Source organism: Styela clava, chromosome 12 (genome assembly GCF_964204865.1).
Source record: "Styela clava chromosome 12, kaStyClav1.hap1.2, whole genome shotgun sequence".
Lineage (NCBI taxonomy): Eukaryota > Metazoa > Chordata > Ascidiacea > Stolidobranchia > Styelidae > Styela > Styela clava.
Window position 1 is genome coordinate 1443691 of NC_135261.1, and position 24032 is coordinate 1467722.

General features: G+C 37.1%; 1 protein-coding gene across 3 annotated transcripts in view; it reads right to left on the reverse strand.

Moving 5' to 3' along the window:
• The window catches only part of LOC120329838 (inactive dipeptidyl peptidase 10-like), a 52785-nt gene extending 37179 nt beyond the window's left edge, over positions 1–15606 (reverse strand). For 2 of the 3 annotated variants that reach the window (XM_078118646.1, XM_078118645.1), the window contains exon 1: positions 10879–11026. In XM_078118646.1, coding sequence (XP_077974772.1) covers positions 10879–11004 — 126 coding nt within the window. In that variant the 5' untranslated portion in view covers positions 11005–11026. Of the gene's footprint in view, positions 1–10878; positions 11027–15531 lie in introns of those variants that run through there. The other variant, XM_078118648.1, reaches the window with a different exon arrangement.
• Between the last annotated feature and the right edge of the window lie 8426 nt (positions 15607–24032).

A 24032-nucleotide genomic window follows, 5' to 3' on the forward strand; every position in this document is an offset into this window, starting at 1 on the left:
TAGCCCACCTGATGCTGCCACAACCAAGCTAAAACCAAATTTTGATGCTTCAGCTATAATATCTCAAGGAATTTGTTGAGATTGCGGTTAAATTTTGTTTTGGCACGGGGCTTATTGTTTTCCACCTTTTCTTTGTAACACTGTAAATATTGTTCGTAAATTGTTACTTTTTACGGCACACTTACATGGCCCGCCAGTCTAGGTGGGCAAAATTATTGGCCCCTGGTTCAAAAATCTTGCCCACTCTTGTTGTAGAATTATAATCCGTTGTTAGTCAAAGATCGCAGGTTCAAACCCCACTATCACCACCTCACCCAAGTTGTAATAAATTCTGTAGGCTATGCCGAATCAGAACGTGTAGAATTATAGTTACTTATCGATTTTAATCGGTAAATATGTTGATAGGTATTTGTCTGTCTGTATGTATGTCTGTTTGTCTGTTAGATGCACGCGATATCTCACGAAAGCGAGGTTGAATCTGCTCCAGATTTTGCATGTGCATTCATCTTATCTCGGACCAGAAGCCTATTGATTTTGGGACAAATTTTGTCGTATAATTAGCGAGTTATTAATTAATTAGTGATGGGACACAAGGTGTCACTATGGAGTAAGAGCGCTGTTTTGGGGGATCCCCTAACTTTTGATCGATAAGTCTTCGGTCTCTGACCGATATTCTCGTTTTACACTGTTATTAAGTCAAAATTGTGGGTTAAAGTGGGTTCAGGCCCCATGTCCCCCACGGAATTCACCCCGCCCTTTGTGAAGTAAAAAAAATTCTGTACCTTACATAGCAATTTTTAGAAGGTTGAAACACTTTTCAGACTCTTGACACTCAATGGCTGACCAAAAGCGTAGCCAGCCCAAAATCGGGGGGGGGGGGGGGTTACGAATTTATGTCTCACTGCAAATGTCGCAAAATTACATTTTAAAAATAGGTTGAATTTTTGGGGGGGCGGAGAGGGCATGGCCCACATGCCCCCCCTGTCTATGCCTATGTGGCTCGATCTTCTTCAACATTGCTCTTATCACCAATAACTACTATTCTTTCAAATAGATGGCGAATTTGTTTATTTCGATATTTCGACCTATATAACTGACTTGTACCCTGGTATTAACGTTGTCGTGACGAGGTGGTTACGTACGGATTAATCCGATTTATTGATTTATTTCATGTCCTGAGGCGTTATTTGGGATGAATAACTGTTTACTGTATTATTATATGCCTTTCGTGGGGAACTTTTAGCGTTTGGATTACAGAATTGGGTACTCCCGAAGTATGTGAACCAAGATGGCGGACACCAGAATGTAGTATGTGTACCAGGTTGGGGTGAGGCCATAATTTTACTCCAATTTTTCTTTTTTTATTTCTATTACGAGTTTGGGGACTAGCCAGGTGACGTAGTATTTGTACCTGAAATTAGAGCCTAACCCTAACCTGGTACACATACTACGTTACGGTGTCCGCCATCTTTGTTCACATACTTCGAGAGAACTCAGAATAACAGAGCCGTAAATATGGCCCAGTAGTCAGAACGTTGGACTTAATTATGCTGGAATTGTGGGTTCGAGATTGGAATTAAAAAAATTTCGTAACAACCTACAAAACGAGAATATCGGCCAGAGACCGAAGACTTATCGATCTTAGATCGGTAATTAGTTAATAACTCGCTAATTATACGACATAATTAACCCAAAATCTATAGGCTTCTGGTCCGAGGTAAGATGCATGCACATGCAAAATTTGGAGCAGATTCAACCACGCGTTCGTGAGATATCACGTTCATCTAACAGACAAACAGACAAACATACAAACAGACAGACAGACAAACAGATTTTAAACGACGTTCGTTTCAGAACTGATCGCGCTCCGACTGAAGCAGAAAACTCCAGAGAAAGTTTCTTAAAAAAAAAATGAAGTACATTTCTCAATGCGGCCCTTTGGGAAAAAGATTCTACAAATTCGGCCCTTGCAAAAATACTTTGCCCTGCACTGCGACATTGTGTGAATAAACAACGTGAGTTTCAAGAGTTCCAAGCGTCTGAGAAGCTACTAAAGATACGAAAGCTACGAAAAATTGCTATGTAAGATACAAGAACAGTTTTTTCTTGCATTTCAATAAAGGGGGCTACGCACTTGGCACTAACACATTGAACCTTTTTGTTATTGTGGAACCCCTGATATAATTTTTCGCTTTTTATGGAACCCCAATTAATAAAATTAAAAAACAACACGAAATACTCGTAACACGGAAAGCTGAACAACAACTCTACTTTGTAGTACTTACTCTCGATCAATATCTACATACTTTGAACATCATGTAACTATGGTGCAACAATAGCGTTCTTGTTAGTTGCATAACAATGACTAAAGTGACGCAACAAACGAAAGTATTTCTGTTTTGTCTATTAACTGCTTAACTGCACTGTGACTAAATTTCCTGTTCAACGAACTTGCCTACATGGAGTTTGAATGAGACACGGTGGTCTAAGAATAATTATAATGACGCATCAACATGCTGAAGCAAGAACTGATTTCCTTTAAAAAAAACGCGGAACCCCTGAGGAACCCTATAAACTCATGGAACCCCAATGCATGCAACCCTTGGGTTCCGAGGAAACCCTGTTGAAGAGCACTGCACTAACAGCTCGACCCAAGTTATATATGAAACGAAATAATAAAATACACAATGCGTAATATTTTGAAGGAAAACTTCTTTCGGATACTGACTCCTGTCCTGAGTGCGACAACTGATTTCAGTCAACACTATTACGACAAGTTTGCGATTTCTTTGATATTATCCCTCTCATTTGCACAACACTATTTAGGCCATAAACTGTACCTGTTAAGTAAATTAGTAAGATATTGACAACTGCTTTGCTTATCGATAACTCTGCCTTCAAGAGCAATTTGACTAATTCATCTTGCGTTGCGCGCTAATTACTGTTATTATAGGACAAAAATTCCATTTTAAGTGCAGTGAGTTTCCTAATTGAATATTTATTTATCCAAACGACAAATGTGTTATTTTATATATACATCAAGCGAAGTGATAGGCAAGAGTTTTGAACCAAATTCTATGGTGCATCAGAATGTGTGCGACATTTTTCAGACATCTAGCTGGACTACAAAAAAAACTTGAGTTTATCCAGAAACTACGAACAATACAAATTCAAATTTCCTCCAAAAATAAAACGATGAAATTCCACAAAGAAGAGATATTTCATCCTCGTTGCGAAACACTACACTATATATTGCAATTAAACTACACGATAATTCTCTGCAATTAAAATACCACCCCCCCCCCCTCAAAAAAAAAATTTAATAAAATAAAAATCTCTCAATCCCAATCTCACCGATTGGAAATTGTTCCTCTAACACTTACAATAAAAATCTACTATCATTCATCACAATTGAAATTTATTCTACAATAACAATAAAATCCACCAATGTGGAGGAACTTTCCTTGTGGAAAAATGCTGCACTAAAAATTCCAACGACACTTCACAATTATTCTCTCCCCGATCGCATATTCATCCACGCGACGAAATAAACTAATAAAGGCAATTTCCCGAGATTGAATGCAATTTATTTTCTTAAGTGCACTCGAGGGTGACGAAAAGCTTTATGACATGAATAATTTAATATTTTTAACCAGCCAATCAATACGTTACAGACGAACTCGTCATGAAGCCATTACTCCGTTGTTTCGAATGACAGTAATGAACCGGCGCCGTCATAATTTGACATTTTTAATGGGTTTATGCTAAGAGCGTTATGTCGAAATATGTTGGCATTGTATATTAAGGGTCAGGTTGGACCCCCAATTCTGTAGCCACTCCAAATCATGGGAGGGGGGGATATCTTTTTTTTTGTATATTGACTTGATACGACGCATACTCGTGCCTTTTGCTCCGAACAAGGCTAGATAATATCAGTCACTGACATCTACAAATATCTTGAAGAATCTCTTTACAGGCTTACTTCGCTGCCGAAGTTATTCGTGCTATATATGCGCGCATTTACATCCAACTTAGTTTCTCCAATTGGAGAAAGGATTATTAATTGTAAGCCAGGAAACGTCGGGTTTTCAATGAATCGCTCAAGACTAGAGTAAAATGGTGTTAAAAAACCCGTAAAAATTTATGTCTCACTGCAAATGCCGTAAAATTGCACTAAAAAATATAAACTGAAAATCATGGCCCTCGGCTTTTCCTTCCTGACTACACCTATGCTCGAATCCCATGACCAGCATCTTACCCAGAGTGCAATACAGGGAACCCATAAAGTCGCGCACCAAGGTTACACTCACAATTTATTATGACGTCGATGTACGTCAGTAGGTGACGCGGAATAGGTGACGTGATTGTTATCACGATAAATCAGAGAAGACTGGGTGCTCCCGAAGTATGCGAACCAAGCTGGTGGACATCGGAACGTAACATGGGTAACAGGTTAGGGTTAAGCGATAATTTTTTTCAAATTTTCCTTATTTTAGTCCTATTATCAGTTCGAAGACTAGCCAAGAGCCTCCCGTAGTATTTATACCTAAAATTATGGCCTAACCCTAACCTAGTACACATATTACATTCCGATGTCCGCCATCTTGGTTCGCATACTTCGGGAGCCCCGAAGACTGTGTATCAAGATCAATTTGTTTTGCACAAAGTCTCCACTACTAATGCAAAAATGTGAGATTTGAAAAAAAAACACTCCCGCCACGTTTTGAAATACCAAATATGTAACTATCTAATTAGGTTTAGGTTCGGGTTAGAAATGATTTTAAAATTTAATTTTTAAACGCAATCAGCATTCCTCGCCCCAACCCTAACCCTAACTAGATAATTACTTTTTTTTTTTTTTGAGTGGCGAAGGGGTTGTTTTCGGACGGGTACTTTGTACTGAAGATCCAACTTCTTTTGAACACTAACTCTACCTGTCTTTCTTGAGCGCTAACTGCTTTGAGTCAACACTATTATGATAAGTTCGTGAATTCTTCGTTATCGTCCTGTTATAGCCCCACCACTATTTTTCTGATTTTTTTTCTTGATTCTGTTCATATTATTATACAACATGAGGTGAAAATAAAAAGTTATAGAAAGGGTTTAGCAAAAACTTATACTCATCTAAACGTAACTAAATCAAGAAAAATTAATGCAGAAATTAATAACAAAACATTACCTAAAAGTGAAATCGGCGGCCGCGGTTCACATCCAACAATTTAGAGTGTCCCTTGTGAACACGCAGATTTTTCGCCATCAAGCATAAAATCCGAATCCGAAAGTTTATGTTTATTAAAAAGTTTCTCACATGAGGAAAAATGCATAATGTTTTTTTTTGCTTTTTTCGCTGCGTTAAATCTTTCACCGCTTTGCCCGGTACATTTATTACTGCAAGGCTAGGCAATGGCCTCATTCTTTTCTCTTGTCTATTCATGCTAAATATTTTTGTGGCCCGGCAAGATGTCTGAAGTTGATTATATGGACAACCGACAGAAAATGATACACACCATTGACCTAAACTTATTTGAGAAAGCAATTCCACTCGTCTTCTTTAATCCTGCTCAACTAACTGTCTGCCGTAAACTTCTCGTCTCTCGTTCGAGAACCCAGTCAATTTTGTGGTAATTCTCAAACGTTGGGACGCGCCTCACAAGGAGTACGTAGACATGTGAAGCTAATTAAAAATAAAAATATTTGATAGACTTGATCGTACCCGCTTTATTTTGAATATTTACATTCCATAACTTTTCATTTACGTTCCATCAACGTATTTTCAATTTGTTTTTTGAATAAAACTTACTTTCACTTTACTATCTTATCTTTGTAGCTTATTGTTAGCTAGTTATTTTCGAGGTTGGGCGCGAGACTTGATGAATTCTAAAAATGGGACGCGGCCTAAATAGTTTGCGAACCAATGATTTAATAGACCACAAGACACAGCAAAACTATACTAATCTAAAATCAACATTATCAAAGAAAATTATGGTGAAATTAATAACATCTAGCTAAACATATTTGAGAGAGGAATTCTAATCGTCTTATTTAGGCCAGCTAGCTAGTTACTTGTCTACCGTAAACTTGTCGTCGTCTCCCTTTCGAAAACCTAATCAAGTTAGTGGTATCTTTGATATCATTTTAATTAGACCACAAGACGTTATATTAAAGCCAACGCGGCATGCGCTGACGAAAAAGTCTTCTGTCCCAGACTTGAGTATGTGACCTCATACATGGAGTATTATTACAGCACACAAGGGATGAGTATCATCATTGTTGTGGAATAATGGACTTTTCGTGTACAACAGCTATTTAGCATATTGAATCAATTTTTTGAGGTCGCTCGTTTTGCTTTGTCGTGTGGTAATGGTGGGTGTGAAAGAGGTGTGTCTACTTTGCATGCAAAAGTGTTAGTTTTTACGAATTCTGGATTTCAAAACAAATTATCTTATACATTTCGCCACCGCCGTGTGATGTCTTCTATTTGATACTTAAATTTAGCTTTCGGCTTTTCGGAATTTTTTTTGTGAGTTCGCGAGCGTTTGTTGTACAAGTGCTAACATTATTACAACAAAAAATTTTACTCTGTAAACTCCCGTCTGATCGCAGTCAGACTTCTTCAGACAAGCAGTTTGAATAAAATATGTGGATATTTTGTACAAAGCCCGTTTTAATTCGATTATGATATAGAATCATTTGTTTCGACATTTGTGGTTTCGTTTCAAACATCATGAATATCAAATAAAACGGGATTTTTTGTATAAAGCCTCGCCACTAATGTAAAAATGTGAGATTTAAGGAAAACATCGCCACCACGTTTTCAGATAACAAATTATTAATTATCCAGTTGGATTTGGAAATTTGATTTTCCAGCGCAATCTTCATTCATAACCCAAACACTAACTTGATGATTACTAATTTTCTTATTCTGATCGTTTTCAGTTTTTTTTAATAGTAGAAATAGCAAGCATATTCGTAAGCGTTTGTTAAGTCAAAGTTGATGTCTTTCAGACAAAACAAAATATTTTCGTATAAATACTGTAACTGTAAAAATGCATATCATGTTTTCAGATATTATTGTACCATCAATGACGAGTTCAGGACGTTTTATGGGTAATGATGATGATAATACTAAATAATTATTAATTTTCGTATTCTAAGCGTTGGCGGGATGTTTTTTGGCGGAGTTTTGTACATTAGAACCAAATTTGCTTGATGCGTGGTGAAGCATTAGCTTATCGAATACATTATAATCCTTGCAGTCTGTAGTAGTTCAGCACGTTAAATATACAGTCATTGTAAGAATTGCAAGTAAATCACACACAAAATATTCAAATCATTTTAAAGCGAAATTTACAATCCAATTCTCACTCAATTTCTGACATACTCAGATATTAATAATTTTAATGTAATACCATAACTACAATAATACTACTATTGAATTTTCATTAAAAATTTTAATTAGTTTTTTTAAATATATCAATGTATGATACAAACAAACAAAATTTTATATTTTAAAAAGGGGGGTTTCCGACCCCACCCCCCGGCCCAACGGCCCCTGCCCCTACGGCTTAATCGAATAAAATGTGCCAAGCGCCCAATCCCCCAAGGTCAACAAAAAAATTGCGCCAATTGCCCGTAATATATTACGAATAAAAGTCATAAATATTCACATCCATTATCGCTCTGATAAATTATTGATACTAGTTCAGTGGAAAGCAATACCCAGGGGAAATCCTAATTTTAAACATAGTTGCGATAATATCGGGAAATCCCCTGGGGATACATTAATTTTGCGGTCTGAAACTGATTATTGTAATACCGCGTGTCATACATGGGCCTTGCGTGGTTTTAATAATAAATTACTTTTAACCAGGGAGTCGTGACATCAATCGTGAGATAATACCATGTAATAATGCGAAAACGATGTTTATTATTTGAGCCGCTCAGAGTTTGAGCACAAATGAAAACTCAGTCAAAATGGAGACTGTTAAGTCCACTGTGATAATTTAAAAATTAACGTTATTAGTTGGAAACGTGAAAAAAGATTTTGCCTTATATATGCTCAGGTAGAATCAAGTTTACGAGGAATAGCTGGGCACGATGACGACGTCATTTTCGAATATATGATGATTTCAGAACCGAATACTTTCTTCGAATCTCGAATACTTGAGAAATACGTAGTTGTATTGACCGTTTCATTGTGATGGGTCCTTCAGACACAAAAATTAGGGAAAACGCGTAATCCATCTCACAGACAGATCACCGACTAGCTCACTCGGAAGAAAAGAGTCATATGTCAGAATTGCATTGAGGGATCCATCTTGACCTGCAAGCGAAAAAAAAAAGATGGCGGCGATTTAATATTATCTGTATTAGCCGATTCGAATAATTCGCTATTCTATTCGATTCGAATATTTGTTTCGGATTGCCCAGCCCTAGAGACGACTTACCGTATAAGTCCACAGTGCGTTACCGGTATCGAAAAACTTCGTTCGCAAAATCATAGCGGAAGACTGACGTCACTCTTAGCGGAATGAAAAACGTGTTCCCGCGAATAAAAATAATACACCTAAATTTTGGGTGAAATGTCGAATCTCATGGGATTAGTAGAAAATTGAGAAACGGATATAGGTAATAGCCTTCAAGTGACAATAACAGTCTTTAATCATCGAAAAGGATCGGTTCAATCGGTCCAGTAGTTAAGGAGAAAAGCGATTTTTTTCGTAACAACACAAATTCTAACAAGGAAATTGAGATGGAAATAAAAAACGAAAACAACATAATAATAAAACAACCTCAACACATAACACGTCGTGTCCGGTGATTCGTCAATTTTCTGAACTTATAAAATTCTTCGTAAAGGTCTTACTCGGACTGACATCGCTTGACTGACGTCACAACTCCCAACTTGCAAATGTAAAGTCTCAAAATCTATATCACATTGTAAGACCTGACAACATACAGCTAGAGCATCGCGCTCGCAATAAATTTTGTTGATATTTATGTCATATGCGTGACGTCACAAATAAAAGGCATTCATTGAAATATTGTTTTTGACCTTATTTATTTGAGTCGGCAAAAGTCCAACCTTTTTTCACAATGCTGCCAAGATTGACGTCACATGTGTGACATGACAACTTGCAAAGAGAAAAACTTGCTCAAATCAAGCCCACACTTTTAGTCAGATTTACGTCACAACTCACAACTTGCAAAAATAAAATCTCAGCCAAAACCTAAATACAATACAAGGCGCTCCGGAAGTATTCGTACCAAGATGACTCTCAATCTGAACAACCCGAACCTAGTACACATACTAATTTCAGGTTGTGCGTCATCTTGGTACGAATACTTCGGGAGCACCCAATGTAAAGCCTAACAACCTACAGCTAGAACATCTCGCTCGCATTATTTACCGATCTAGCAAATGCACCGTAACTGATTGTACATGAATAAATAATTACTTTTCAGTTTGCGATTATTCTCCTGTGCCTACTTGCTTCAATGGGCAATTATTCAGCTTGATTGCGTCACAAAAATTAATTAGAAAAAGTCGCTGAGACAGAAATGTTGCACTTGGTAGCCCATAACCAGAGAGTGTTGAGGGTCGTCAACCCGCACTCTCCTTTTTAAAATGTATAAACGCATTTTTTCGTATATACATAGCATTTTTTGTCGCTTGTAACGCTCAAGACACTTTTAACCCCAGCCCCCCCCCCCCCCCCCCCCCATCAGCCCCCCTGACGTCTATTTTGAAATCCTTTGTACAGAGCCTTCTCCCTCATTTGATCGATTAACATTGCAGAAACAGTGCCACTCTTCCCACTGAGATCACATTAATGGATAATAAATGTATTATTATGTTCATGTTTAAATTTGACAAATTGATGAAAATTTTAGTTTATAAAAGCGTAATTGAGCTTTTGTTAGTTTGAGTTAGACGTAACGATATCAAAAAGTTTTCAAACTATTGGACTAAACCAGGGGTGTGCAACAGGCGGGCCACAACCCGGCCCGCCAAGACAATTAGTGTGACCCCTGTTAACATTTTTGCCCATCAAGCATAAAATCCCAATCCTACATTTTTTGTTTAAAAAGGCGCTCACGTGAATAAAAATTGATAACGTTTTTTGCTCTAGCTGCGTTGAATCATTCGACATTTTGCCTACAGCCTTTTTTATTGCAATTCCTTGTGTGCACGCGAACACGAATCTTTTGTGTGACCAAACTAGATGTCTGACGTTGGTAATATGGCCACCGACAATAATTTTGACCACCGAGTCTGGCGGGCTATATTAATGTGATGTAAAAAGTTACATTTTATGAACAAGATTTAACAACGAGAATATCGGTCAGAGACCGAAGACTTATCGATCGAAAGTTAGGGGATTCCCCAAAACAGCGCTCTTACTCCATAGTGATACCTTGTGTCCCATCACTAATTAATTAATTAATAACTCGATAATTAAACGACATAATTCATCCAAAATCAATAGGCTTCTGGTCCGACATATGATGAATGCACATGCAAAATCTGGAGCAGATTCAATCTCGCTTTTGTGAGATATCGCGTGCATCTAACAGACAGACAAACAGACAAATACCTATCAACATACTTACCGATTAAAATCGATAAGTAATGAGCATCGTGCCCAAACTAAATTTAATCGCAATCTTAACAACTCTTTGGGCTAATTTATAGCTAAAACCTTAAAATTTGGTTTCTGTTTGGTTGTGGCAGCTTCACGCGGGCTGGATTGAACTACCAACGGGCCGTATTTGGGCCACTGGCCATCGTTTGCTCATATGAAGCTAGAGTCTCCTTTGCTCAAACTTTAGGAAACAAAAATGAAAAACAATAAAAGTATAATTTCATAACCGTACCTCCAAGTATTCTTGCTTTACGTTAACCGGTAACAGGTCTCTTTTTCTTCGGAGGGAATTTCGTCCGCTTGACTGGGAATTCATTTCCCCGGCAGTCATAGCGGCTGCTGTGGTCTCTTGATTCATTTTAGCTAGTTTATGTGTTTGTTTGAAAACTGACAAAAAAATAGATTGGGAAATCCAAAAAAGAATCTAAGTCATACAACAGCGTAGCCATCCCCAGTATTATTTGGGGGGGGGGGGGGCAATTTTTTTATAAACGACGTTTGACTAGTTCAGTACTTTATGTGTTTGGAAACTAACAAATGGATAGATTGAAAAACACAGAAAAAGAATAGAATAGTACAAGAGCGTAGCCACCCCTCATTTATTTGAGGGAAGGGGGATTATTTTTGGGGCTCCCGAAGTATGCGAACCAAGATGGCGGACATCGGAATGTAATATGTGTACTAGGTTAGGGTTAGGCCATAATTTTAAGTATAAATACTACGGGAGGCTCTTGGATAGTCTTCGAACTGATAATAGGACTAAAATAAGGTAAATTGGAAAAAAATTATCGCCTAACCCTAACTAGTTACCCATGTTTCGTTCCGATGTCCGCCATCTTGGTTCGTATACTTCGGGAGCACCTAATTTTTTTTATACGACTCTTACTCACGCCTTTTTTTCGAAGCGTTTAATTTTACTTTGACTAGTTCATTACTTTACGTGTTCGGTTAACTAACAAAATGATAGATTAAATCAGAAAAAAAGGAAAATCAATGTATTGCTTCTCTATAAACGGGATTCTTTTTTAAACTGGCCCCGACCATATTCAGCTATTCCCAACCTGCTGGCCATATCGCAGTTAGTATGGCGTCTATTAGCGATATGAGGCCATTTATTCATCCCTTTTTCGAAACTGCTATCCATATGACAAACCAATAGCCCTCTGCAGAGAAGACCAAATAAAATGGCAATTTTGACCATAGGTGTATGCGTATGACATCCCTATTTCGAACCTACTGTCTATATGGCTGCCCAATAGCCCTGTATGAAGGAGACGATTTCAATCGCGATTGATACCCTATATCCATCCTTAATCCTAACCTGCTGTCCATATGACAGTCCAATCTCCCTCTACAGAAAAGAAAATCCAAATAGCAATTTCGACCATATATCCATCCCGTATTCCTAATGAACTATCTATATGGTAGCCCTTATGAAGAAGGCCATTCAAATGACGATTGGGACTTTATATCCATCCCTAATCTCAACCTGCTGTCTATATGGTAGCGGTCTATATGGTAGCCCTCTACAGAGCTGTCTATATGACAGTCCCACATGCCATTTACAAGAGATGTAATTTCGATAGCTATGTAAAACCATATTTCCAACCCTATTCCCCACCCTTGCTATCCATATGACAACCCAATAGTTCTCTACGTGGGATACCACCAATATGGCCCTATCCCAACCTATTCCAACGACAAGTTTACAATAACAACAAGAAAAAGGCGAACCAAGTTTATACAAACCCTCAAACCTACGTCAGATATAGCCTCGACATTTACAAACCAACTTTCATATACAGCCCTAATTACTTGACCAATAACTCATTGAGTAATCACGCCAAACTAATTAAAATCACATCTGTAATGGCACACTGCGGTATGGTACTGGTCCCAAAGAGAGAGGCAAACTTAGCACGTTTTAAAACATTTTTTAAATTCGCTTCTTATGTTTATAAGTTCACCTAAGTTCTGCAGAGTGTTTATCTTGCAAATATAATCAATTTTATCATATTTTCAAGCATGGGGGTACTTTAATCTCATTTAAAAAGCTTTTGTTATCAGTATACCATACGTGATAAAATATATTCAAAATTGTAATCGGAGTGGTCGCATGGCATCGATATTCGCGCGTGTCGAACCCTCTAGGGAACGATATCGCCGACATCTCGTTAAGTTGAAATAACATTACATGTATCCATATAACGCAAATTATGGTATAATGACCGTTTGCTTGATTGCCTATAACAGTGGCTCCAACCATGGCTCGCAGCCCCTTCAGAAGTCTTTCTGGACTCATGGCCTTTTGTTTAATATTCCAGTGGTATTTATAGTGTCATTTTGATTGGTAGATTCCAAATCCCATTATGTTCAAACGATTTATGCTCAACAAAGCATCTGCTCTATAATTTAACCATAGAATCATTTCGGAAATTAAGTTTATCGTTACAATTTTCATGAGCAAACTTTTCTCGCCTTTGCAAGAGGGTTCACTTAACTGGTGAATTGCAGTATAAATACCACAAATCATATTATATTGGGTATTTACTAAATTGCCTATAATTTAACCCAGGGGTGCACAACACGGGGCACGTGTGCCAAATTTGGCACACCAAACGCTCAAACGTGGCACGCGAACGGTTTTGTAAAAAAAAAAAAAATTTATGATATACATTAAAATATCACGTTTATATCAAAATCAGCAGTTTTTCAGGACATTAAATTGTTGCAATAAATAGATATCTGTTATTATGTATTATTATTGAAATTTGTTGTTTGTTTTGCATGAGTTAATTTACAATACCACAACTGTGCGTGGCATGCCACAAGTTTATTTTGAAAAATTTGGCACGTATCCTCATTTGAGTTGTGCACCCCTGATTTAACCGCACGCTATAGGCCAGTGGCTCCCAAATTCTTTCGTTAAATTTCCTTTATTGCCTATTTTGGAACTTTCTATTCTCCCATCACTATGCAATAAAAATTATTTGTTAAATTTTGGAGATTTAGCTAGAATTATGCGTCAGTAGCACTCGTGCTATTTTGCAGTTTAAGTAGTTTATGTGTTCATAAATAAGATTTGGTAGTGATGATAACGAAAAAATAATAAAGAATATTTGTACTATATCATACATATAGATTGCATACCCCACTGTCCAGACTCTTTCCAGATTACATAAATGAACATGAATGAACCACTCAAACAACTCAATTTGAATTTCGCTTTTTTTCTCCTTTTACGCAGGGTTTCCCAAACTAGGGGACCTTTCAGATGGCAAGCAACGAATTTAAGGGATCGCAAAAAGTATACCAATTTCACACAAAGTACTATCTATTGTACGTTTTTGGACTTTTGATTTGAAACACGATTATTAAAACTAGTGCAAAACATAAATCTCGCTATTTCAATAGAATACATAGGATTGGAGAAGCGGCGAAATTGCATAACGACGCTGTCTTCACAGATACTTCGCAAATATATATATATTCGAAAAAGGGGGCTCCCGAAGTATGCGAACCAAGATGGCGGACATCGGGATGTAATATGTGTACTAGGTTAGGGTTAGGCCATAATTTTAGGTAAAAATACTACGGGAGGCTCTTGGCTAGTCTTCGAACTGATAATAGGACTAAAATAAGGAAAATTGGAATAAAATTATCGCCTAACCCTAACCTGTTACCCATTTTACGTTCCGATGTCCGCCCTCTTGGTTCGCATACTTCGGGAGCACCGGAAGAAGTCGCGAGCTTAAAAGTTTGGGGAGCCTTCATATATACATATGAACTGTAGTATTTATAACCTTGAAAAGTGATTATTCTTTTATTCTCGTACTAATCACTAGTGAGAGGAAACACATTTAATCCTTGTGTTAAATGTATACGTTTTAATAGTTCAATATAAAAGCGGAAAATCAATAATGTCAAAGGTGAAGGGAAGTGCAGTAATTGTTCCGGTAGAGCAACCAATAGCAAACAACCCATCTATGTGCCTCTCATATATAATCCAAGCTCGATCTAATGTCGGAAAATCAATAATCCAGAAGACGGCAAAGGAAGCATCACTTTGACGCAAGGCAAATAGGCAACTAAATGTGGTACAAAAAACAACTGAATACCGCCACCAAGCGAATGCGCTATAATGTGAACTTTGCCCGCACGGGGTGGGTAAACTGCACAAAATTCCCACGACTCAATATTAGCAGTTTTACCACATATCTGTATAATTTGAAATAAATTGAACGGTACATTGCATACAAAAATGGCAAAACAAAAACAAAAAACGTGATCAAAAATGTAAAATTTTAATATATGGGTAAAATAATTGATTGTCTATATATGAATTCGCATATATATTTATTATGGTTATCGATTAATGATATTGTAGTTGTACCAATCAACTGTGCCCTTTTATATATCAATAAATATCACCGGCAATTCAAATGTTGTGTAGTTTAATTTTCATGGGGCTTTTTGACATATTTGTAACGTAATGTGATTACTTAAATGATGAGTGGGGCAACAACTCTTAAATGTTGGTGGCCGCGGGCCAAATCCGGCCCGTTGTGTAATTTAATCTAGTCCTCCTGATGCTGCCACAACCAAACTGAACCAAACTTCGGTTTTTTAGGTGAAAAATAGCTCAAGGAATTTGTTGAGATTGGGATTAAATTTAGTTTTGGCACGAGGCTTATTGTTTTACACTTTTGTATTTGTAACACTGTAAATATTCTTCATAAAATGCAACTCTTTATGTCACGCTTACATGGCCAGTCTAGGTGGACAATACTTCGGTCCCTGGTTAAAAAACCTTACCAACCCAAGATTAAAAGCGATTTACAAAAATTAGGTCACATATTAAGTATACAAGGATAAACCCTCTTACTTCAATTCTCGCTTTCTTCTCTTTTCGTTCTGTTTCTCCGTGATGGTGGTGCGTACTCAACATGGCTGTCCCATGAAAAATAAGAAGAAGTGAAAATTGAAACTGCCCACATGCCATTACCATATGTTTGCAAACTCCAAGTGTGGTTAAATTAAAAACTAATTTAAGAATGACATACTAATATACTGCTACTGCTACTATTGATATATAACGTTTCCACGTCTCCGAGGCCCCAGTAGAAAAATCTCAACCAATCTTACAATACTGAAATAATATACGATTTTACCCACCAGTTAGGACGCATCACCGTTTTGTCATTCCACAATTTGTTGCTCTTTGTGTCTTATTTTTAGTTTAAGTTTATAAAATTTGCTCAACTGTACGGTCGTAAATCTAAACAAGAGAGCTATGATCAAATATATGGACACGTAGCCCCACCCAGTGGCAACAATTTTGATGACGTCATAGCGAGAGAAAAAAGTAATAGCCTTCTGGAGAAAAATTTTATCTTTAACCACAAAAAATATCAAAGCAATTGGTCCAGTATTCGAGGAGAAAAGCGATATTTTAAAAATGGAGACGGAGACAAATAACAATAACAACAAAATTTTGAAACGATCGTTATGGCCACTAAACGTGTCCAATTACAGTGTTTTTGGACCTTTTTGGTGGTGCGGGACCCCAGTAAAGCATTCCAGAGGCTCGAGTAACTCACGTGTAATAGTGTCTGAATTGTATAAACTATAAACTTCAAATATATGTAACCGGCAATAATGTAATACTGGCAAAACAAAATGGTCTTCAAAGGGTAGAAAGTTTAACAACTAACAGTTGAGGTTGCATGAAACTAACTACCTTTCCTTGCTTTCTATGCCTTTGTGCAGGTGGATTAGTATGCGTATAACGCAAGGATGCTATAACAAGAGTGAAGATAACTATTCTATTCAATTCAAGGGTCTTGCTGCACACTAACACAAATGTATTTCTGTAACGTTTCGTCTGACCGAGGTCAGACTTCTTCAGACAAGCATTTTACAATATTTATTTCTCTCTATCGTAAACAAACCCAACATTTGATACCATTATTTATGTGCATGTTATTGCGTTTCTTGCCACAGTTGTAAAATGCTTGTCTGACCTGAGAAGTCTTAGACGGAAAGTTACAGAAATACATTTTTGTTAGTGAGCAGCAAGAGTCTTGAATTGAACAGAAAAGTTTACCAATAGAAGGAAACATATTAGGTATTTGAATATGTCTAAACCAGTGTTTTTCAACCGGGGTGCCGTAAAATAATGTCAGGGGTGCCGTGGAAAATTCTCCAATTTGTGTGTCTATGCGTTGTTGCGCTCGTCAGAGTAATCTGTTCCATATCAGAATGTGGCAGCAGTAGGTGGCGATTTGCCTTTTTTTCCTTGTTTTATTTGATTACTATTCAAGATGTCCAATTCAACATCTTTCTTCAATGTTAAAAATCTTATATTAACAATATATCACTTATATTGTGAATATTAGGTCTTTTCCCCACATTTTAAGCTGGGGGTGTGCCGCGGGATTTTCTCAGAGAAAAAAGTGTGCCTTGGCTCGAAAAAGGTTGAAAAACACTGGTCTAAACAATATTATTAATACAGTTATTGGCATCGACTCTCGGAATTGGATGGTAACTTGCGGAACCCCTAGACCAGGGGTTCCCATGCTTTTTCAGGGCGACCCCGAAGACAACTTTCAAGTGTCCAGTGCGACCCCAGGTCAATATATATATATATTTCATGGAGCTTTAGAGCTTCTTTTACGGAGCTTTTGAGTTTGGTCATGTGGTGGTATTAAGTAAAATAAGCTAAAACCAAACAGTGATGTCACAATAAGCACCTACATTTTCTATAGCATAAGCATAGAGCGATGCATATGGGCTTGTTTTACAGAAAGTCACGGTACGAAGTGCTAAATTTAACATGGTTTGTCGAATCTTAGATGTTTTGTTCATCCACCCTCTACCATACCTTATCGACCCCACCGACCCCATGACCTGTTTGCGACCCTACCTACTTATCACTCCGACCCAACTTGGGGTCGCGACCCCTGGTTTGGGAACCCCTGCCCTAGACAATATTGGCGGAACAATAATATAGTGCCACGGAACCCCGGTTAAAACCACTGTAATGTGGTACCCTAGTGCAGGGCTACTCAACTATTTTTAACGAAGATCCGCACACACAACTTTAAAATCACTTGGGCCCGTGGTATCCAGAAATTATATTCCTACATCCTTAAACGCGCACCTCCTCGGCCGACTGATATTTATGACTAATCAAGATTGTTTATTATGGTGTTATAGTTCTTTCCATATATATTCAAAACAATAAAAGTCGTTTTATAAAGTGAAATTTCAAAAGTGGGGCTAATGATCCAAAATAAAGAATTAGGTGCGGTCCGAATCAAATATTGGAAACGTCCGAATTCGGACCGCGGTCCGCCAGTTGAGTAGCCATGTTCTAGCGGTCCACTGTCACCTTTCCCCGATTCTGAATATTTTCGGCTAATGCCTGGATAGACTGAGCCATTTTTTCAGCAAAAAAAATTTGAATCTTGAACATGTGTGAATGAATTTAGGAAACATACGAGGATCGCTTGGTAGGTTTGGGGAGAGGATCTCTATATCATCCGAATTTAGTTTTTTTATAACTTTACTATACATACCTTATAAATTCCTCAAAGTCCAATCAGTTATCAGCTGGTGCTTGTATTATTCTCGCTGCCACACTCTCGCATCCAGATTAAAGTAAGATTTTTATTAGTGTCCTTATCTGTAAGATGCGAAGATACTAAAATTAGTTATGGGTGACGTGAAATCACAAGAGTTGCTGACCCCATATAAAAGTATGCTGGTGCATTACGCACACTCACTTAGAGGTAAAGAAGATTCTTCTCTGAGCATAAAATGGCCACTGTAATGCCAAGCGCTACTGAAACTATATTATGGCGGAGCATTACGTGCCTCTGAGCAAAGTTACGGAAACTCACTCTTGAGGAAATAAGACTCATCTCTGAGCAAAGTTATGTGCGCTTACTCAGACGTAAAGGAGACTCATCTCTGAGCAAAGTTACAGGCACTCACTCAGAGGTAAAGGAGACTCATCTCTAAGCAAAGTTTACGTGTTGTGTTAGTAAACTGCCAATTGGCAAGGGGTTTTAAAACAGTTAGATTTATCACGATTTTATAGCTAGGTATGTTTCATGTAAATTTGCTAAAAACAATCACATGCACTCATTCAGAAGTGAAAAATCTTTCTGCAAAGTTACGGCGACCATTGAAATATCGAGATTTACTGAAAATATATAGAATTATGGAAGTGCATTACGCGTTACTAATTGTCGATTGTCGCGAGACTTAAGCAGTTCGATTTAACACTAGAGCTAGGCCTCGCCTCATGCAAGCTAGCTAAAAACGAGGTCACACACACTCATTCAGGGTTAATGGATTCTCATATTGAAGCAAAGTTACCGTTGAAATGCTAAGACCAACTGAAACTATATCGACTTACAGAGATACGTAACGCGCACTAATTCAGAAATATAAGAGGCTCATCTGTTAGCAAAATTACAATTGGCCACTGAAATAGACAAGGCTACTGAAACCCTGAACATATGTGGATTTATGATTGTGTACTCAGGGTAAGTATTTTTAATGGAAAACTTGCAGGCACCACTGCCGGCCTGAGGCTATCAATACGTCTATTAAAAACTTTGCCTTTTCTGAGTCCTCACGTTATGTTAATGAAATGTATTCTAAATTTCTAACGTTTCATCTTTCACAAAACTCAAAGCTTAAGTCTAAATCCAAAGCGATTGTTATCTTTTTTTATTATTATGCATCGTTTATCGATACTGTTAAAAATACACGCAAATAACATTGGAATTTCGTGATCCTAAAAAAAGAGGTAATTTTCAAGAATATTTCATATCAATCACTGGGGACACATTCCCGATAGAAACAAATCACAAAAAGGATTCTTAGGAAAAGTAAATGTGACTCATCTCTAAGCAAAGATATAAATAACAATTCAAATATCAATAACCACGCAGTTAAAATTTACCGGTAGCCAAAAAATACGATACTTTATTGAAATGTTTCCTAATAAACTGACGTTTAATCTTCTACTGAACCCCAGGGGCGTAGCCAAGGGGATGGTTTTGGGGGTCGGAGCCCCTCCCCTTTTGCAATGTAAAAAAATAAAAGCATTTTTCTGTATCGAACATAGCAATTTTTCGTAGCTTGAAACCCATTTTAGACCCACAATCAGGAGCGTAGCCAGAAATTTTCAAGGGGGGGGGGGGGGTGAAATTTTTTTTTTGTCAAGTCAGATTGAAACAGTTAGGGGGTCCGATCGAACGCTGGATTACGCGTGTTTTTATTAGTCTTGAAGGTCTAAAAAGCATTTTGAGCTACCGATACAGAAAAATGATTTTTATTTACCTTTTAAAAAGGGGTGGGGTGGTGGACCCGCAAAACCCCTCCCCTGGCTACGCCACTGCCCTCAAGACTATTAAAAACGTTTTTCGGCGTTCGGCGGAACCGCTAGCTGATTCGACCTAACTTGGCAAATTGAAATTTCAAGTTTTTAGGGTGATTCAAATTAGAAAGTGATACACGATCCCCCGTTACTATTAGTCAAATTGTAACTAAACCTATATAGTTTTGCGGTATGATGACTCACTCAAAAAAAATAGGAAATTCTCTCTGAGCAAAGTGACAAACGACCATTGAAATACCAAGAATACCAAAACTAAATAGAATTAAGGTTTTACATCCAGATAAGAGTAGAAATAATATTAATAGATAAGTTACAAGCGCTCACTGACGCACTGAAGCTATTAATACGCTCAGAAACACTTAAAAGGCTGCCCTTCCTATTTTTATTAGATCTACAACCCAATAACTAGACGCTTAATCTTCTACTAAACCCAAAGCTCTCGTTTATTGTTTTGTTCGATTACGCGCCCTTTTTCGATGCTGTTAACAATACACGTAAATCACATCGGAATTTCATGATCATACAATTTAATCACAAGGAAAACAATCGAAACAATTTGCTTCAAAATTCAAAAAGAATAGGATCTTTCGGACAAGGCCTCACCAAAAAAAGTATTCCCGCCAACGCTCAAAAGCAGAAAATTAATATCTATTAAGTTAATGCTAGGAAAGCAGGTTACGCTGAGAATTGAAATTTTCAAATCATTCCTAACCCGAGCTGGATAATTACTAAATTGGTTATTTTAAAACTGAACAGGTCTTTTTCTCAAATTTCACATTTTTGCGATTGCGGCGGGGGTTTTGTATAAAATACCTGAAAATTTTTTTTCAGAAATGACTAAATGTTATACGCAGGAGATTGCTTCTAAACGATACTGGTAAAATATTTCCAATCGCTTAATGACGCAATAAGATTATTATAGGCCAACACTACAATATAGGTGCAGTTTTCTAATTCATTGTTAGACCAGTTATAGCGCTACAAAGAGAGGGTGTCCATATAGTTCTAAAAAATTTTCTAATATTGCAAAGGGCCCTCACAGATGTATTAAATGAAGTAAAAATACTTCAACAATTACTGATTAAAAAACAACAAACCTGGTTAAGATATATTGGGAACTCGCTTCATAACAAAATTGAAATTGCAATAGGAACTTTTCGGACGACACCATATATAATACATAAAAGCAACTAAATAAACGATTTTTTGAACAGTGTTCCCTTTTAACCAACTTCAATCTAATCTGCATCCATTATTCATCACCCACAACAAACGCGGGTTTGTAATTTTGTTTTATTGCAATCCCGGGTTGCAAATAGACCAATAAAAATTGATTGCAGAGTTTCGGAATTACAGCTCTGACATTTAAATTGTGTTGTTCAAATTTGGTATTTTCAATCCGCTTTTACGGAAAAAGGCTTTTAGCAAGCTATCACTTTCACGTAGAAGTTACTTGCTAGATTTTAAACAGACCGAATTTTTTTCGTTTTGACATTGTCTACCCCTAATGTTTAAAATAAACTCAAGTTGATGGCACATTTACTTACTGCTATTCAAATCATGATGCATCGAAAACAATAATTTTACCGTATTGCACTAAATTTGTTAAGTAAATTATCAATATATAAACTACTAAACAATTAAATTAATTGACAGTTTTATATTATATGTACATTTGATCAAGCATCCTTATTTTTGGGTAATACCGTGGTATGTGTACAGGGTTAGGCCATAATTCCCGATTTTCCTTATTTTAGTTCGGGGATTGTATGTGTTGGCCAAGTGAATATACCTATTGTCCATAGACTTTCGTCCCTGTACACAACTTGATGTAAAGTAGGCGAAAAAAATAGTTACCTCCATATTGGTACACACACACTTCTGGAGCGCCTATTCTTGTGCACAACATAAATAGCGTGGTTAAATGTGCGAAATAGCTTATGTATCCTTCTCTCAGCTTTGATTTCAACAATTTTTATCATTTCATGAAGAGTCCAAAAGACAAGCAGAAGAAGATATGATTTTTTAGGAAAATAGCTGATATTTGGCGAAGCACAGTCAAAACCACTATCCTTTTCAATATTATACAATGTGATGAACAACTGGTTTGAACCCGTGATTTTTACCTGCAATATCGACATCTTTCGAGTTAAACTCATTACCAATCTCTCATACTTACACTCGTATATAGACCGACCCCCTGAAAACGGCACCAACATGTGAATTTATAAAAGTTTGCTAATAAGCTTACCAATCGCTGCTTCACGTGTGCGCGTGCACGCTCTTTTCTTGAGAACTTAGCGTGGTTTAAATTGTAGCTGTTGGAATTAAATTAGCATAATGTCATTTTGTTTGAGTGCGATCAAAGTTATTCTTGTATAAGCTAGCCCCTTAGTTTGGCAGCTTTCAGTTTCAAACTTGCCTTATATGCGAGGGTATATTTTATTGCTTGCTAACAAACCTGTCATTGACTTGGTGCCAGTAACGCAAAATGAACAGAAGTTAAGATGAAATGCTACTCAAAACTTTTAACGACTGACACTATTTAACAGTATTGAATTACTTTGAAATGCCATTCAAACATTCCACGACTGACGCTTTTTAACAGTTACTTTTTTAACGTTGCCATAACGAAAAAATTTACCTTAGTTGTGCGTAACTTTTTTACCACCCTGTATATATACGATTTTCATTTAAATAACTGCGACTTGTAGTGACATTGATACGTGAAGAGTTACTTGTGCTCGTGATCTAAATCTACAATTTCACCGTAGCGTAGTCCATAGTTTCTCAAAGTGCTCCGTACGGAGCCCCAGGGCTCCGCGAGAGAAACCCAGGGGCTCCGCGAGCTATTCGATTACTTTTCAAAATAATGACTTGGCTAATTTTGTAACTGCTCAAAGAAGCAATAACAGCTTTGATAAAATTTGACAACAATATAGCCTCGAAAAATGGCAAAGATGCGGAATCGAAAAATGACATTATTTATAAGCTGGAGCGCAGCCAGGATTCTTAAGAGGTGGGGATTTGAATCGGAAATTTCTGCGCAACATTCTTTGCGATTATAAAAAAACGGATAACCAGATTTCTGTTGCGTAAAATATTCAATGCATGGCCGTTAAAGTGCCTTGTCGTAATATTTCAATTGTACTCATAGTTACTCACGTTTCATTCGAGATTACTATTAGGATTACTGAAATGAAAGAATACTATTCTAAAATAACATAAAATACGTGATAAACTGCCAACTATAAATAAATTGGAGTCGTATTTTTGCGATATTGAAATTTGTCAAACTTGATTTGTTCTTTTGCACTTGAGATTATAATAAATAAGCAAGATATCGCAAGATATCGTCGTTTTCAATCAAGAAATTTGGGTTGCGGATTTACCTCTTTATTATTTATTATTATTTTTAGCACTTCGTCGCCGATGACTATATGGTAACATGTTTTTCACATAAAACTCATAATTCCCCACGAGAACAAAAAAGCAATTATCGTCGTCATTGTGGAACAATACATGTATATGCCAAAGAAAATTTTTGATTTAGGGAGAATAAACACCGGCGTAAAGATGTTTAAAAACATGCCATGCTGACGAAAACTATCGGTGATTGTGACAAAATGCAATCGCGCACGTTATTAGCGGCCTTCCGAAAATGTCAAAAGGGAAAAGATTCGACCCCTAGTTTAATATGTTTGTCAAGTGTCAAATTTACAGCTTTAGTAAGAGTATATATAATTTATCTTTGAAATTGAGATTTATTTATGACTTGCATTAACCCTATTAAAAAAGGTTCAGCATTTAAATTAAGTAAAGTACGTTTAACTTGCTCAGGAATATTAATCTGAAAGTAACAATTTTAACATTTATTTTGGGGCTCCGTGAATAATAGTCAACCTTTTCAAGGGCTCCGCAACACCAAAAGTTTGAGAACCCCTGGCGTAGTCCATCCAATTAAAGAGTCC